This window comes from Quercus robur, chromosome 7, assembly GCF_932294415.1.
Source record: "Quercus robur chromosome 7, dhQueRobu3.1, whole genome shotgun sequence".
Classification (NCBI taxonomy): Eukaryota; Viridiplantae; Streptophyta; class Magnoliopsida; order Fagales; family Fagaceae; genus Quercus; species Quercus robur.
In genome coordinates this window covers 32,929,762-32,944,327 of record NC_065540.1, presented here as the reverse complement: position 1 = coordinate 32,944,327, position 14,566 = coordinate 32,929,762, and the positions used below count along the sequence as shown (strand labels likewise).

Here is a 14,566-nt window from a genome sequence, read left to right as displayed (position 1 = left end):
CTTCGTAAAATTTCATGCTACACTTATATATTTATATATATACCACACACTAATATCTACCTAATAAGAATAGTTAAATAGAATACTGTTTTATATATATATATATATATATATGATATCTCTAAAGTGAAGGATATTTTAAGAAATAACCATTTTTTTAATTAATATTTCATTTTAATTGTTAAAAGTATTTAAAAGTATACAATTATACCAAAAGGCTGATTTTATTAACTAATCAATTATAATTAAAATTTTCCTATCAAAAAAATATATAATTAAACTTTGGGTTGCAATGCACTTTATCCCTTTTAAATTTGGGATCACTTCTAAATCGATTTCTCAACTTTTAAAACTTATAATTTCACATTTCAAGTATAGAAACGGTGTCATTGTGTCATTTCTGTTAGAGTTTGCCAAAATTTTGCAATTAATCCACCAAAAAATTCAAAAAATAGAAACGGTGTCATTGTGTCATTTCTATTAGAGTTTGCCAAAATTTTGCAATTAATCCACCAAAAAATTCAAAAAATAGATAAATAAATAATTATAGAAGTTTACCAAATTAATAGAAAGCTGTTTTTTTTCCCCCCTTTTTTTCATTATAGTTTATTTGCCCCCAAAAAAAGGTCTTCTCAGCGGTGACCCAAACTACACAACCCTATATCAAGGCTTGCTGCCACTTTTTGCCCAACAATTCTATTCTCTCAACCCAAAAATCGAAGCTAACGTAATATTCAAATTGAAACCAAAATACCTAAAATAAGAAATTAATCATATACATTCATTGAAATGACACACAGACACAGACACAGACACAGACACCTAAATCACATCATGCAACTAGTGTAGTGTGAATGGCTTTTTTCAACTCACTAGTTTAGTTTGTGCAATGTCCTCCTATTTAAGGTAGTCTTATAGTTTTTGGCCGGAAAAATAGGTTGACAGCTAGCTTTTGCTACATAAAGCTGATCGGCTGTAATGAAGATAACACCATCAATTGATTTATTAATTGTGTCACAAAACAAAAGCCTGCTTCATTCAATGAGAAGTAGGAAAAAGAAGAGAAATGGCTAATATGATGAATACAAATCTTCTGTATCATTTTTTATGTTCCACTTTATGTTTCATCAATTACAACTTGTCATGTGTTTATTTTTTTCCATTTAAAACTTTGGCTATTTTATAAGGAAAATTAAACAAATACATGACAAGTTGTGATTGGTGAAACATAGAGTGGAATATCCTCTCGCTCCATATCCTTTTTATAAGAGCAGAAACTGAATCCAATCCATAGAGATTAAATTAGTGTCAAAACTCAAAAACTACTTCACTACTGGATGCATGCCAATCTCAAACCTAATATAGTATTCTCCAGCAATGAAATTGATTATGTTTTCAAAGGCCCACAAAGAAGAAAGAAATGAGAGCCATTCTTCACTTCACACCTATCAATCTTATCTGCTAAAAAAAACATTGTTTAATATTTATTTGGTTGTTGAACTCTACTCTGCTGACCGATTACTTGGGAGTGACCACCTCCTTTTGGTTTCTTATAACTCAACACATATGATATGACATGAATCAGTACTTTTGAACTGAGAACTAATGTGGGGGAGCTTATCCAATCCAATTTCTGATTTTCTCCAAGAACATTGGGATATCCAATTCTTTGGTAGCAGTGTTTTGGATTCTTAGGGATGGACTCAATTTAACTGTTTCTAACTCAAATGCCCATATAATCATCATCAAATTGGATGTTAAGCTAATTGTGGATATTTTTAGCAGTGTACTGAGAGAAAAGTACTACTTTCTTTTATAATAAGACTGAGAGATAACTTATAAGTACTATCATTTCGTAGTGCACCATAGCATTGATCTAGTTGGCGAAAATCTTAGTCATATTGCACTTACACAACGTACCTTGACTGGCATTTGCAGGGACTAATGGTTTTTACTTATTACTTACTGGATTGCCAACTTACACAGACTTAGACCCTTCTTGATCAGCCTGGAAGCAGCCATGGGAAAATGGTAAGGCCTTAAGCATAATGCTGATATTAACAAGTTTGTGTTTCGAAATTATTTATATTGAAAAGAGGACAATAAATATATATATATATATATATAAAATAAAAAATTATGAATTTTCCTAGGCATAGATGGAAGCTGAATGCTTCCTTTTTCCTTTCTCTGCAACCCCCTCCCCTTTTTTTTTTTTTTTTTTAAAGGAAAGTTACAATGTCAGTCTCAAAATTTGCAGTGAGGATACATTGTAGTTCTCACCTTTCTGAAGAGTGTAAAACTCAATATTTTGTTATATCAAAAGCTCTAAAAATTAAAGAGCCCCAACGAATGAAAACTTCCTCTTTCACCAAAAATTATTTGGTGATGGTATCGAGTTTAACCCCCTCTCAGAGTGGACAAGAGAACGAGAGAATCGACTAGACTTGTGTAGCTTCAATCTAATAGCAGGAACCTTACGGGCAACGGCCTGCCATATCATTTGCACTGCATCACCCTCCTTCGATGGGTACTGAAACTCATAGAAATTTTCAACCTCTTTCAACTTCTGCCACATTCTTGTCCACTCATCCTTCTTAATACTCTGGATGAGATTCATGAGGAATTTTTCTTTGAGAGCATCCCCTGCCCGAACAAATATGCAGAACTGAGAATAGTCAAGGACATCCTCATATGGGAGCTCTATCTCATCACTGATGATGACAGGTACACAATGGCTAGCAATGGCATCGAAGAGGCGGTTTGATGAGGGGGTATCACCTGCTATATTGAGACAGAATTTTGAAGAGTGCATTCCCTGGGTAGCTTTCTTAATTCCATCTTTTTGAACACTTCCAAATGCAAAATGCACATCTTTCTCATCTTTCAAAAGATAATATAACTCTTGCCGAACAAAGCCTCCCTGAGTATGAGAAACCCAACGTTTAAGAATCTTACATAAGTTGGATGCAAGCAATCCAAAGTGAAACAAAGACTGAATAAATTAAATAAATGAGACAGAAGATATCATTGAATCACTTGAACATAGAAGCATCAAGAATCCAAGAAATGATAATTCATTGAGATTTCATCACAAATGGACCAGTCAAAAAGAATTAAATTATAAAGTATGCCTAATTGGCAATCCTATATTGGTGGACAACATATTGACCATGTGAGACAAGAAATTTGTATCAAAGAAAGACAAACAGAATCATCCCATAAGTGAACAAAATACTTTCAGTGACTAAGGAAAAAGGAAAAGGGAAAAAAAAAAAAAAATATATATATATATATACACACACACACACACATCATGTTTAAATTTGTGTACACATACACACAAAGATCAAGACTTTCCCATTCATAGAGGTTGGTTGCTACCAAAAGGAAATTTAATACTACCCATGAAAAGGCAAAGGCAATTCTCATTAGGTCTGGTGAAGGACTTATCCCTTACATCATAATTAATCTGAAAATAACCAATACCCTTTCTTGGGATACTAGATAACTGGTGCCGGGCCTAGATTACATTTTACTATTTTAGTATAGGACTCCAAGAAAGTTTAGGACTTTATGCTGTTAGTTAGAGATGATAAACAATGAACATTCATTTTGAATCGTCGGCATACAGATGAGATCCATAAAAACAATTTTCCCTGTGGCAATTGTGGCCCAGAGATAACAGGAGACATTTATAGGGAAAATTCTCACAGTATGGATTACAAAATCAACCATCTGAAGAATTCATAGGGTCATCCACAAGGAAAATTGCCTCATTCAGGTATTATTCGAGGAGCCAAGCATGAAGGTAAGCACAAGAACCCTGCAATTGTGCTATTCCTAGATAACTAAAGCTGAAATAGGATCATGAGGGTTGCAGTCTATCCAGAACTCTGATGTGCCAGAACATTGGATCCACTGCCAGCTAACAGAATGAGAAGGGGACTGAAATTGGCTGCAATAAATCCTACGGTTTTAAGTGAAGGAACTTAATGGTGTATACATGATCCAAGAAAAAGGAGGAGATTCTAAATTCATTAGGAAATACAAACCAATTAATGGATTTGATAACATATTAGATCCATATAGACAGAATATGCTGCAGTCAATGTGGAAAGCTTTATCTCTTATTCTTGTATTTTTTCCATAGATTATTTATTTATTTTTAATTGATAAGTAATATACTTCATTGAAAGAGAAAACTAGTACAATAAAGGGGCCAGAGCACACAGAACATGTACTAAGATAGGCATAGGCAGAAAACATGGTACATCTATCAAGCATATCAGCTAATGAAGAAAAAGATAAAACACCCGAAGCATTAGACCACCCAGACAGAGTCTGGAAAAAAGACATCTTCATGTCCTGAATCGAACTCTCTCCCTCCAAATACCCCAAATCAAACAATGGGGAACCATGTTCCAAATTGCCCCATTTCTTTTATTTTATTACTAGGTATATAAATTCACAAGATAACAGAAGGGTTCATCCCAAGTATGCAGATAGTTTACAAGGGATGATCAATGTTTAATTTAGAATATGAACTTGTGAAGCTGAACACCAACAAAAATAATCCTATTTCGCTCCTTCCAAGAATATCAGATGAGATATAAAAGGTACAACAACAACTATACCTTAGTCCCTAAACTTTGGGGATAGCTAGATAAAATATAAAGAGTAATCCTCCTAAAAGCCCTGTTCTCCTTGCCTTTTACCTTTTTGGATCAGTTCTCCCCTGGCCATACTGATCTACCCTTTAAAGGAATTCACCAAAACCCACAAACCAATCCCCCTCTTCCCCAACCAAAATGATAAATAAGTATAAATAAATAAAAAATAGAATGGTTTTAACAAATCCCTAGGCTACTCTCTCTATACAAGAGAATCTGTTATCCATTCTCAGCTCAATTTCGTATATCTTCTCAATAGAACTCCTCAATCAGTGTCAGATAATACTACAACTGCACAACTTCATTTACGTGTTTCCTGAGGATCTTCCGAATCAATACCTTTCCTCCCAACCTAGGTTAGTGAATGGCCACCTCTGCATCATCCTTAACAACTGCAATATAAAACAAAACTGTGCACTCCCTTAATTGCAGCTTCACAACCAATTTCATTTGGAGGAAATGAAAAGAGAAAAGAGTAGAAATGATGGACAAAGAGAAAGGGGGAAATAATCCATCATCACCCATAAACACAAGAATTTTCCCCTAAAGATCTGTACATCCTCAAACCAAAAGGCAACATGAGAACTTTAGACTGGAGACATGACAGGGGTTTCCTTGCTGATTTGTACTTCACCAGCTTACCTAAGGATTTCAAAGCATGTGTTGAGCCAAAGGATTGTGAAGTTTGCACAGTGGGTTTGAGCACTGGGACTCAACTCTCACCTCTAAAAAGAAACTAAACCAAATACTAACTTCCCGTAACTCTCAATTCATGAGCTGAGTTGTGGGGAAAGAAATTGCTTTGGAGTGTAATAGTATTTAAAAGTGTTCTTCACCTTTTTAGACATGAAAGTGCAACATAGATGTGTCTAGATATTTTTACAATCTCATTCATTTCAAATAGGTCAATGATATTTAAAATCATACAGAACTCTTCATGTTATAATTCACCTTCCTTCTAGAACAATGGCAATGAACTAAGACAAATATAATTACAATACCATGTATACTCTGGACTAATAATCAGCAAAAACAGCTACTTTGAACCTAAGATTTTGTATGTTTTATGAGGGTATATTATTGTTATTTAACTTTTATTTTACTTCTTGCACAGCTGTCAGATTGGCTCACTTAAGTAAATTATCTGACTCATCATGTGTAGATTTAACATTGAATTTTATTGATATATGTTAAAAGTACATATATTATCAGTTATAACTTATAAATCTTACCTATACATGATCTTGCAAAATATTTTAGATATGCATAGCATCTGTCCATCAAATTTAGTAAAATTAGCTAATTCTTCATTCAATATAAACAATTTGAACTCCACGAGAGCATTTAATTTCTTTCTGCATAAATATTATTGTCAGTATTAACTAACATATGAGGCATGGCATAGCAAAAAAGAAAATGAAACCCAAGTCTAGCTAGTGACCTACAGCTTATAATTTTGTTTAGAACATGTAAGCAACAGAATTCCCAGCAAATTTAACTAACCAAATTTCCTACAACTGATACTGCAAGAAACATTGAACAAAAATTACTCAAAGAGGAAGAGTACATACATCTTTTCTATATATTGCTCCTTGGAAGTACAGCAAAGTTGGACGGCTATCAAAATCAGATGAGTCATCAACATACGATCCGATTACATGTTTGTAAGGAGCAATCACGTCTTTCTCAACATTTGCTATGTTTGGAGGATACCTTCCAAAGTCTGAAAGTATAAATGTTGCAGGCCAAAGCTTCGTCCTTGCATCTAAAAGGCTATTTGGATGATGGGCCACAATTAAGTGGTCACGTCCTCCTGACCTTTTCCATTCCTTCTGAGCTGTTAAAAACTTCACCAACTTCTCTTGAAGCAACTTATTTTTGGTCTTCTTTTGGTGTGGGTCGGTTCTGGAATACCGGTTATAGCATAAGGAAGAAAAGAATGGTACAAATATAATGTCAGCTTCACTAATGTTGCGGACTCTTATTGCACTACAGGCATTTGGAGGGTTTGGAAGTTCAGAAGCAAGGAGATCCAATGTAAGCCAATATTCTATACTGTGTTGCAAGTTCAACCCACCAGGATAATCAGGTATCTTAGTTCGAATATCAGGCCAAACACTATTACCTCGTGCCTTCCAATCTAAGAGTCCAAAATGAAATTCAGGGGATAGATCATACATAAAAACCTTAAGAACTAGTTTATTTTCTTTCTGCTGATCTAGAGCTACACTATCTTTGGTATTGCATTTCACATCAGATTTTGCATTCTCTCGGGGTGATTCTTCTTCTTCATCATTGTCCACAAGGATTGATCTATTTCCAATCGAGGGTTCCACCTCGTTTTCACTACGGGTTGCAGAATCCCCATTGTCACCACCCGTAGCAAAAGGCTTAGAATTGGGTAACAAACTATGATCGACGAAGCTAGGACGACTGGTTGAACGCAACACAAAGAACCAAGATAATATGAACAAGACTGATGTTGTAACGAACAAACAAAACAGAAAGTTCCTAGAAACAATCCCAAGGGATGAGACACTTCTCTCAGCCATTGAAATGCAAATCCAAAACAAAGTTTTAACAGTGTTATTCTGTATGAATTACCATTTCTATATTGGAATTTGGAAAAACCAACTTCCTGAATGAGCTGAGCCAAAAAGAAGAACTATGGAACTCAAAATTCACGCACGCCTGTAACAATTAATTGCACACAACAATACACTGCCAATGAAAGAAACACATCACAAAGAAGATGAAATAACCAATAAAACTACATTGCCCATCGACCCAAAATGTGAGAGGGACCCAATAAAAGCAAACCCAGATGAAATCAAATCGTATATGACAAACCCACCAAAAGAGGTTAGTTCAATGGTGGTTTGGTTTGTTGAATGAAAGAGTGAAAAAAAAGAAGGGGGTGGATTCGTACCGTAGAGGAAAGAAAATGCACAAACAAAAAGGTTGTCGTTTGTTGTAATTGTTGGTACCGGCCCGGTGTTATTGAAGGAAAAGACTCTATCTCTATCTCTATCTCTATCTCTATCTCTCTAAAAACCTTGTGTGCCAAGACTTGCTTGGAAGAAGAAGCGTGGGAATAGGGGTTCTAATGTGTGGAAGCGGGCTCTTTGTTCGTTGGTTAGTTAGGCAGACCTCTCTCTCTCTCCCTTTCTCTACTGCTACTATTTTATTTATTTTGTGACTTTTTCTTCTGCCTATTCTTGTGTTTGCGTGTATGTTTGTGTGTTAGACAGATTAATTAACTTTACATGAAATTAAAATAATCGTTACTTTGTTTTAAATCAACCATGATTTTTTCATAGAGGGGTTTAATAATCTTAAAGAATGGGCTCTAAATTTGAATGCTTCAAGTTTCATTTACCACGTCATTGATTCTATGGTTTTAAGAAAAGAAATTATATATCCACAATATTTTCACAATATTTTTACAATAAATCCTAAATGGCAGATTATTACTGGTTATTATTGTTGGAGTAAAAAAGTAATCTTAGTGTTAGATTCAACTTTGAACCAATAACAACTAACTATCTGTGATTTGTTATAAAAATGTTGTGGACATAGTATCTCTCTTTTAAGAATGTCTCGTAAGTGTTGTAGAGAATGAAATAATATATTCCTATATAAGGCTAACACACCATTTTTTTTTTATCTAAATAATAATAAATAAACATGATTAATTTTTTAGGGAAAAAAAAAATAAAATAAAAAAGGATGGAAAATGGCAATCACTCAATTACTCCCCCTTCTTAAATTTGCAACATTCTCACCATAATTTGGTAAGAAGTCATTTTCCTCCTTTACAGTAAACCTAAAAGCATAACAAATACTCACAATATTTTTACAACATGCTGAATTATCTTACCACAAATCCAGACTGTTTAACTCGGTTTTCCTCTTCTTTGTTTGCTTTTATTATTATTATTGTAGGGTCTCGATTTAGGGCCGGGGCCCAACAGTTATGGGGTTCTGGCCCAAAGAGCCCTAGACAATGAATTTATAGAGAGTGGGTTACAGAACTAGGCCCTAACGAAATGTGTGCTAGTTAACTTTGGGCCATACAACAATCAGAAATAAGAAAATCTCCTTCATGTTCATTAGGTATACGGTCCGAGGAGACGTATGGGGCGTATCCCTGTCTCTGTTCAAAGGCTATGGTCTTTCTCTCCTTCTTTTGTTCTAAGTTCCTCCTTTTTTCCGATCCGTTCTTCATGGGGACTCCCCTCTCTTATATAGCCCCTTTGAGGTCATTAGAACCTTACACTTGTTGATCATCTGGACCTTCACTTGAGTGTCCGTCCCATCGGACATCTCCACCATCTTTCTGTGAGTTGTGGTAGCCAAGATAACACTGTTCACAGGTCCTCTCCACATTAATGTGGCCAGAAAAGTAGCTGTCATGCATTTAATGTGGCAGCTATAGTCTCTCTATTGACATCCTACACTTTCTTCTCTCTTACGGGCTTGTGCGATTCATCCCTGCTACTAATACTCGTTGGAGTGAATCTTTATTGCTGGCAGAGTGCATGTTGGAGCCATATTTGGTACGTCCGAGGAGATATTCCTTCTCAGACCTCCCTTTCAACAATTTTGGGCCCATGAGAATTGGGTCGAGAGCCCTTTTGGTGTCCACACCTTCTCCTCGGGCGTGGTCGTATTCTATATGGGGCCCAAAGCCCAATGTATAATCTGGGGATTTTACCCCTACAATAGCCCCTCAAAATTCCGGTTCTTTCCCTCTTATCCGAGGAGAAAAGACAGGATTTTGACACTTTTGGGGTCACTTATTGTAAATCCTTGTTTTACGCGTGTGGAGGTACAGCCCCACGTGCCTCATTACTGACACTGGCATTTCGTAACCCACGAGGCACTAATTATTGTGCTAGGCGGCTTTATGTCCTTCGAATCCAACGGTGGGGCGCCTGATCAACGGTTGATATCTTCCCAGATCTCTGGGTGGGAGTAAGCCCGTTTAGCTTCTCCCCGCTATATAAGATTTTCAAGGGGATTTACTTCTATTTTTTGAAAAAGCACTCAAGCGTCCCAGAGCTCTCCAACACTTTCCTTTGCAAAGCATTCGAAACTCCACAGACACTCCCTTGAAGATTTCCTGCGAGTTCTTCACAAGCTCGACAGGCTTAGGATCTTCACTCCCGTAAGTGCTCATTTCCCTTCCGTTACCTTTCCCGACTTTCTTCCTTAAGCAAACCTTCTTCGCTTCGCCTAGGGTTAGTGGAATGGGTAAGCTTGAGAAACTGGTAGACTCTCCGGCCAGTATGGAAGGCTTTAGGGCCAAATACCGTATCTGGCTAGGAGTAGGTTTAGAATATTGCTCCTTGGACGAGGTCTTAACCAAGAGAAAGACAGGGCAGGTCGCCATTCCAATGATAGCCTTCATAGAGGGAGGAATGACGATCCCAATGGGGAGAATAACTAGGGATTATTTACGTGGTCATAGGCTGGCCCCCCACCAGTGTGCCGCGAACATGTTCCGAATCCTGGGGTGCATAGACGCTCTGAATGAACAGATGAACCTCGGCCTCTCATGGCACGATGTGGTTCACCTATATGAATGTCATTGCCTCAACGAGTCATATTACCTGAACTCTAGGTCCGATGAGGTGAGGCTGATATCCTGTCTTCCCAAGTCCAACAAAGGCTTGAAGGACGACCTTTTGATCGTCTCCAGAGCATGGCACGACAATCTTCACTACCCAGTTAGGGCGGGAACACCAGGTGGGGCACTGTAGGGTCAGATCCCTTGGAGGGGATCTTAGTCTCAAGTTTTCTCTTCCTTATTTCAGTTTTAGCTTTGATTATTTGCCTCCTCGAACTAACGTAACCCTTCTTTTGGGTTCTTGCAGACAAAGAACGAATAACTCCGCGGCTAAGTTTGGTCAATGTCCAGGCCCTCAACTTCCTCCTGAGGTCCGAAATCTTTGTGAATGAGGACGGGCAACTGCGTGCCGCTCCTCTTATTTTTGGACTATGAGCCCCTTTCACGCGCTTTAGTGGATGCCGGTCAAGCCATCAGGGCTGGAAGTCCTCGGTTAGCTCGCATCGACGTCTTTATACCAGGTTTTCTTGCTCAGAGAGACCTACCTCCCATCCAATTGCCTGTTCAGCGCGTTCTTCTAGAAGCAGTTGTCCCAAGAGAAGGAGCTGATTCCTCGCACTCATCTCTTGAGGCTCAAATTGACCAATTCTACTTCGCCAAGGAGGGAGAGATACCAGCCAGGCCTGTAGAGCTCTCGGACTCCGACTCGAACATAGACCGTTCCTCGGCGACTCCCACCCTTGGCTTGGTAATTGCACAAGTTGACACTAGCCAAGAGGTTGAAGAAGAAGACATGGACTTGAAGCCAAGGTCTGGTCTCAGGGGCCTCCTATCCAATAGAAATAAAGGGCAGTCTTCTAGGGATGCCCCCAAGGAACAGGCTACATCCAAGCTTCCTCCTCCTCTTCCCCCTACAACTGACCCAGCGCTACAACCTCTTCCCAATTTGAGGCGAAAGAGACCAGTAGAAGAGCTGGAGGAAGGCGAGGTCGGCCCTGAGAAGGCCAAGCAACAGAAGAAGGGCAAAGAGCCCAAGGAAAAAAGAATAAGATTCGTTGATAGCCGAGACGAGGCGGCTATGAGGAGGGAGCAACGGACCTGGTCCCCACGCCTAGAGTTGGATGGCGCCCCTATCTCGTGGGACGTGACTCTGTGGGAGTCCCAGCGAGGACAGGCGTCTTATCTGGCTGAGGCCTTGCAGCAGCCCCTTCTCCTACCTCATGACATGGAGGGGCTCCGGGCTACTCGACAACCGGATCTCTTTATGTCGCTGAAGAGAGACATGGTCATGGTAAACCATGACTCTTCCTTATTCAGTTTCTTTATTCCGCACATGTCTATTTGTTATTTTCTTTTAATCAATTTTCCATTACTCCCACGCAGGTCACTCAACAAATTTTTGTAACTGAAGAGTGGGCCAAGAAGGCTCGCAAAGATCTAAACACTGAGGTTCAGTCCCGCATCGCTGCGGAGAAGGCTACTGGCGTCCTCAGGCTGGAAAAGGATCGCCTAAATAAGGAAGTAAAGGATGCGCTGAAGGCCCGCGGCAGTGCCGAAGCCGAACGTAAGACCACCACCAAGCAGGCTGAGGACATGCGCCAATAGCTTCATCTGTCCGAAATAAACCTCGCGACCGAGAAGCAGATGGTCTCAGACCTCAAGGCTGAGCTATCAAAGGCAAAAGAGGCGACTCGCTTGGCCAGGGAGGCGGCTGAGGCTACGGTGGCAGCCTCCTACGAACGTAGAGTGGCGGATACCGAGGCCAGGCTGACCGAGGAGGTGGCTACAGTATGTAGGGACTACATACTATGTCTTGGGGAATGGCCTTGGACCGTGCGGCAGTTCCTACGGACTCCGACCTCAGGAAGATTGAGAATATCTTCTTTCCTGAAGATATTCGTGAGATTCCGGGTTCGGTTCCTCCTGAGGAGCCCCTCTCTGCTAAGGTCACTACCTCGGATTCCCTCATACCTGAAGTCGAGGAGGTGCAGCCACTTGCAAAGGACAAGTTGCCTGAGGACACCCTTACCATAAGGGACGTTGTTGCGCAAGCCAAGGAGGCCGTCCCCGAGCCCAAGGCAGGAGGTGATCAGCCTGAAGCAGAGGTCCCTGCAAAGAGTTTTGCCCAGGATAAAGCCCAGGACATTAATGTAAGACTTTACTTGTAGTTATCTTCTTTTGTCTTTTATCTCCTTATTTTGCCAACGTTTGTAAGAGAATGCATTTTTGAGCCCAATGAATGATATTATTTCTCCTTTGAATCTTGTTTCACTGCTTCTTTTTATGCCTTTGTTATGAATGAGTTTCTGTTATGCTACTAACTGCTGAGAGCCAAACGTTACTCGAAATTTAAGCAACACGGTTAAGCATGACTGAATGTATGAGAAAAATGATAGTTAACACTTAGATAAAACTGCATCGAGGTTAATTTCCCCCAAGACTGTGGTCCGAGGGGCACATAGGAATTTGGGTTCTGTTTAATACTTAGAAGAAATTGTATTCTGGTTAATTTCCCCTAAGCCTATGGTCTGTGGAGCCAGGCAGGACTTAGGTTCTGTTTAACACTTAGAAAGAATTGCACTCTGGTTAATTTCCCCTAAGCCTATGGTCCGAGGAGCCAGGCAGGACTTAGGTTCTGTTTAACACTTAGAAGAAATTGTATTCTGGTTAATTTCCCCCAAGCCTGTGGTCTGTGGAGTCAGGCAGGACTTAGGTTCTATTTAACACTTAGAAAGAATTGCACTCTAGTTAATTTCCCCTAAGCCTATGGTCCGAGGAGCCAGACAGGACTTAGGTTCTGTTTAACACTTAGAAGAAATTGTATTCTAGTTAATTTCCCCCAAGCTTGTGGTCTGAGGAGCCAGGCAGGACTTAGGTTCTGTTTAACACTTAGAAGAAATTGTACAGTGGTTAATTTCCCCCAAACCTGTGGTCCGTGGAGCTAGGCAGGACTTAGGTTCTATTTAACACTTAGATGAAGTTGCACAGTAGTTAATTTCCCCCAAGATTGTGGTCTGAGGAACCAGGCAGGACTTAGGTTCTGTTTAACACTTAGATGAAGTTGCACAATAGTTAATTTCCCCTAAGCTTGTGGTCCGAGAAGCCAAGCAGGACTTAGGTTCTGTTTAACACTTAGATGAAGTTGCACAGTAGTTAATTTCCCCCAAGCCTGTGGTCCGAGGAGCCAGGCAGGACTTAGGTTCTGTTTAACACTTAGAAGAAATTGTATTCTGGTTAATTTCCCCCAAGCCTGTGGTCCGAGGAACCAGGCAGGACTCAGGTTCTGTTTAACACTTAGATGAAGTTGCACAGTAGTTAATTTCCCCTAAGCCTGTGGTCCGAAGAGCCAGGTAGGACTTAGGGTCTATTTAACACTTAGAAGAAATTGTATTCTGATTAATTTCCCCCAAGCCTGTGGTTCGTGGAGCCAGGCAGGACTTAGGTTCTGTTTAACACTTAGAAGAAATTGCATAGTAGCGTGGTGCCAAGAATTACAACTTTCATTAATAATAGTACATTTTCAGGTTATTTACATTCTAAGAGCGTGGCACTACATGTTCATCCAAGTCTTCTAAAAAGTAGGCCCCTATGCCAGCCACAGAGGTGATACGATATGGGCCTTCCCAATTTGGTCCGAGTTTTCCACACGCGGGATTTCTTGCAGTGCCTAGGACCTTCCTCAATACCAGATCCCCGGGTGCCAAGGGCCTTAGCTTCACCTTGGCATCGTAACCTTGCTTGAGCTTTTGCTGGTAGTAGGCAAGTTGGACCATTGCACTCTCCCTTCTTTCCTTGATGAGGTCTAAACTTTTTTCCAGCAGTCCGTTGTTAGCATTGGGGCAGAATGTGCTGGTCCTCTGTGTTGGGAAATTTATCTCTAGAAGAATAACAGCCTCAGCCCCGTAGGTCATCAAAAAGGGGGTTTCCCCTGCGGACCTGCGTGGCATGGTACGGTATGTCCACAAGACATGGGGCAGTTCTTCTACCCACCTTCCCTTCGCGTCATTTAACCTCTTTTTCAACTCATTTACTATGGTTTTATTGATGGTTTCAGCCTGCCCATTCCCTTGCGGGTAAGCCGGTGTGGAGTACCTATTGGCAATTCCTAACTCGCTACAATATCTTCAGAAAGCTTTACTATCAAATTGGAGACCGTTGTCCGAGATTAGGGTGTGAGGGATTCCGAACCTGGTGACGATATTTTTCCAAACAAATTTTTTGGCATCGACATCTCTAATGTTTGCCAGCGGCTCAGTTTCGACCCATTTTGTGAAATAATCCGTACCGACAAGAAGAAACCTTTTGTTCCCCACTGCTTTAG

General features: G+C 39.8%; 1 protein-coding gene across 1 annotated transcript; it reads right to left on the bottom strand.

The window, feature by feature from the left end:
• Positions 1-2,065: 2,065 nt before the first annotated feature.
• Positions 2,066-7,848, bottom strand: LOC126693138 (probable arabinosyltransferase ARAD1). Its single transcript, XM_050389013.1, has 2 exons — positions 6,245-7,848; positions 2,066-2,923 (listed from the first exon to the last, which is right to left on the bottom strand). The coding sequence occupies exons 1-2, from the start codon at positions 7,223-7,225 to the stop codon at positions 2,369-2,371; spliced, it is 1,536 nt and encodes a 511-aa protein (XP_050244970.1). The 5' UTR covers positions 7,226-7,848; the 3' UTR covers positions 2,066-2,368.
• Positions 7,849-14,566: the final 6,718 nt, after the last annotated feature.

Bases quoted from the DNA above. Each gene is read 5' to 3' on its own strand.
- LOC126693138 (XM_050389013.1), bottom strand. From the start codon at position 7,225: ATGGCTGAGAGAAGTGTCTCATCCCTTGGGATTGTTTCTAGGAACTTT. The intron at 2,924-6,244 runs GTATGTACTCTT...TCTCATACTCAG, and splicing joins GAGCAATATATAGAAAAGAT to GGAGGCTTTGTTCGGCAAGA.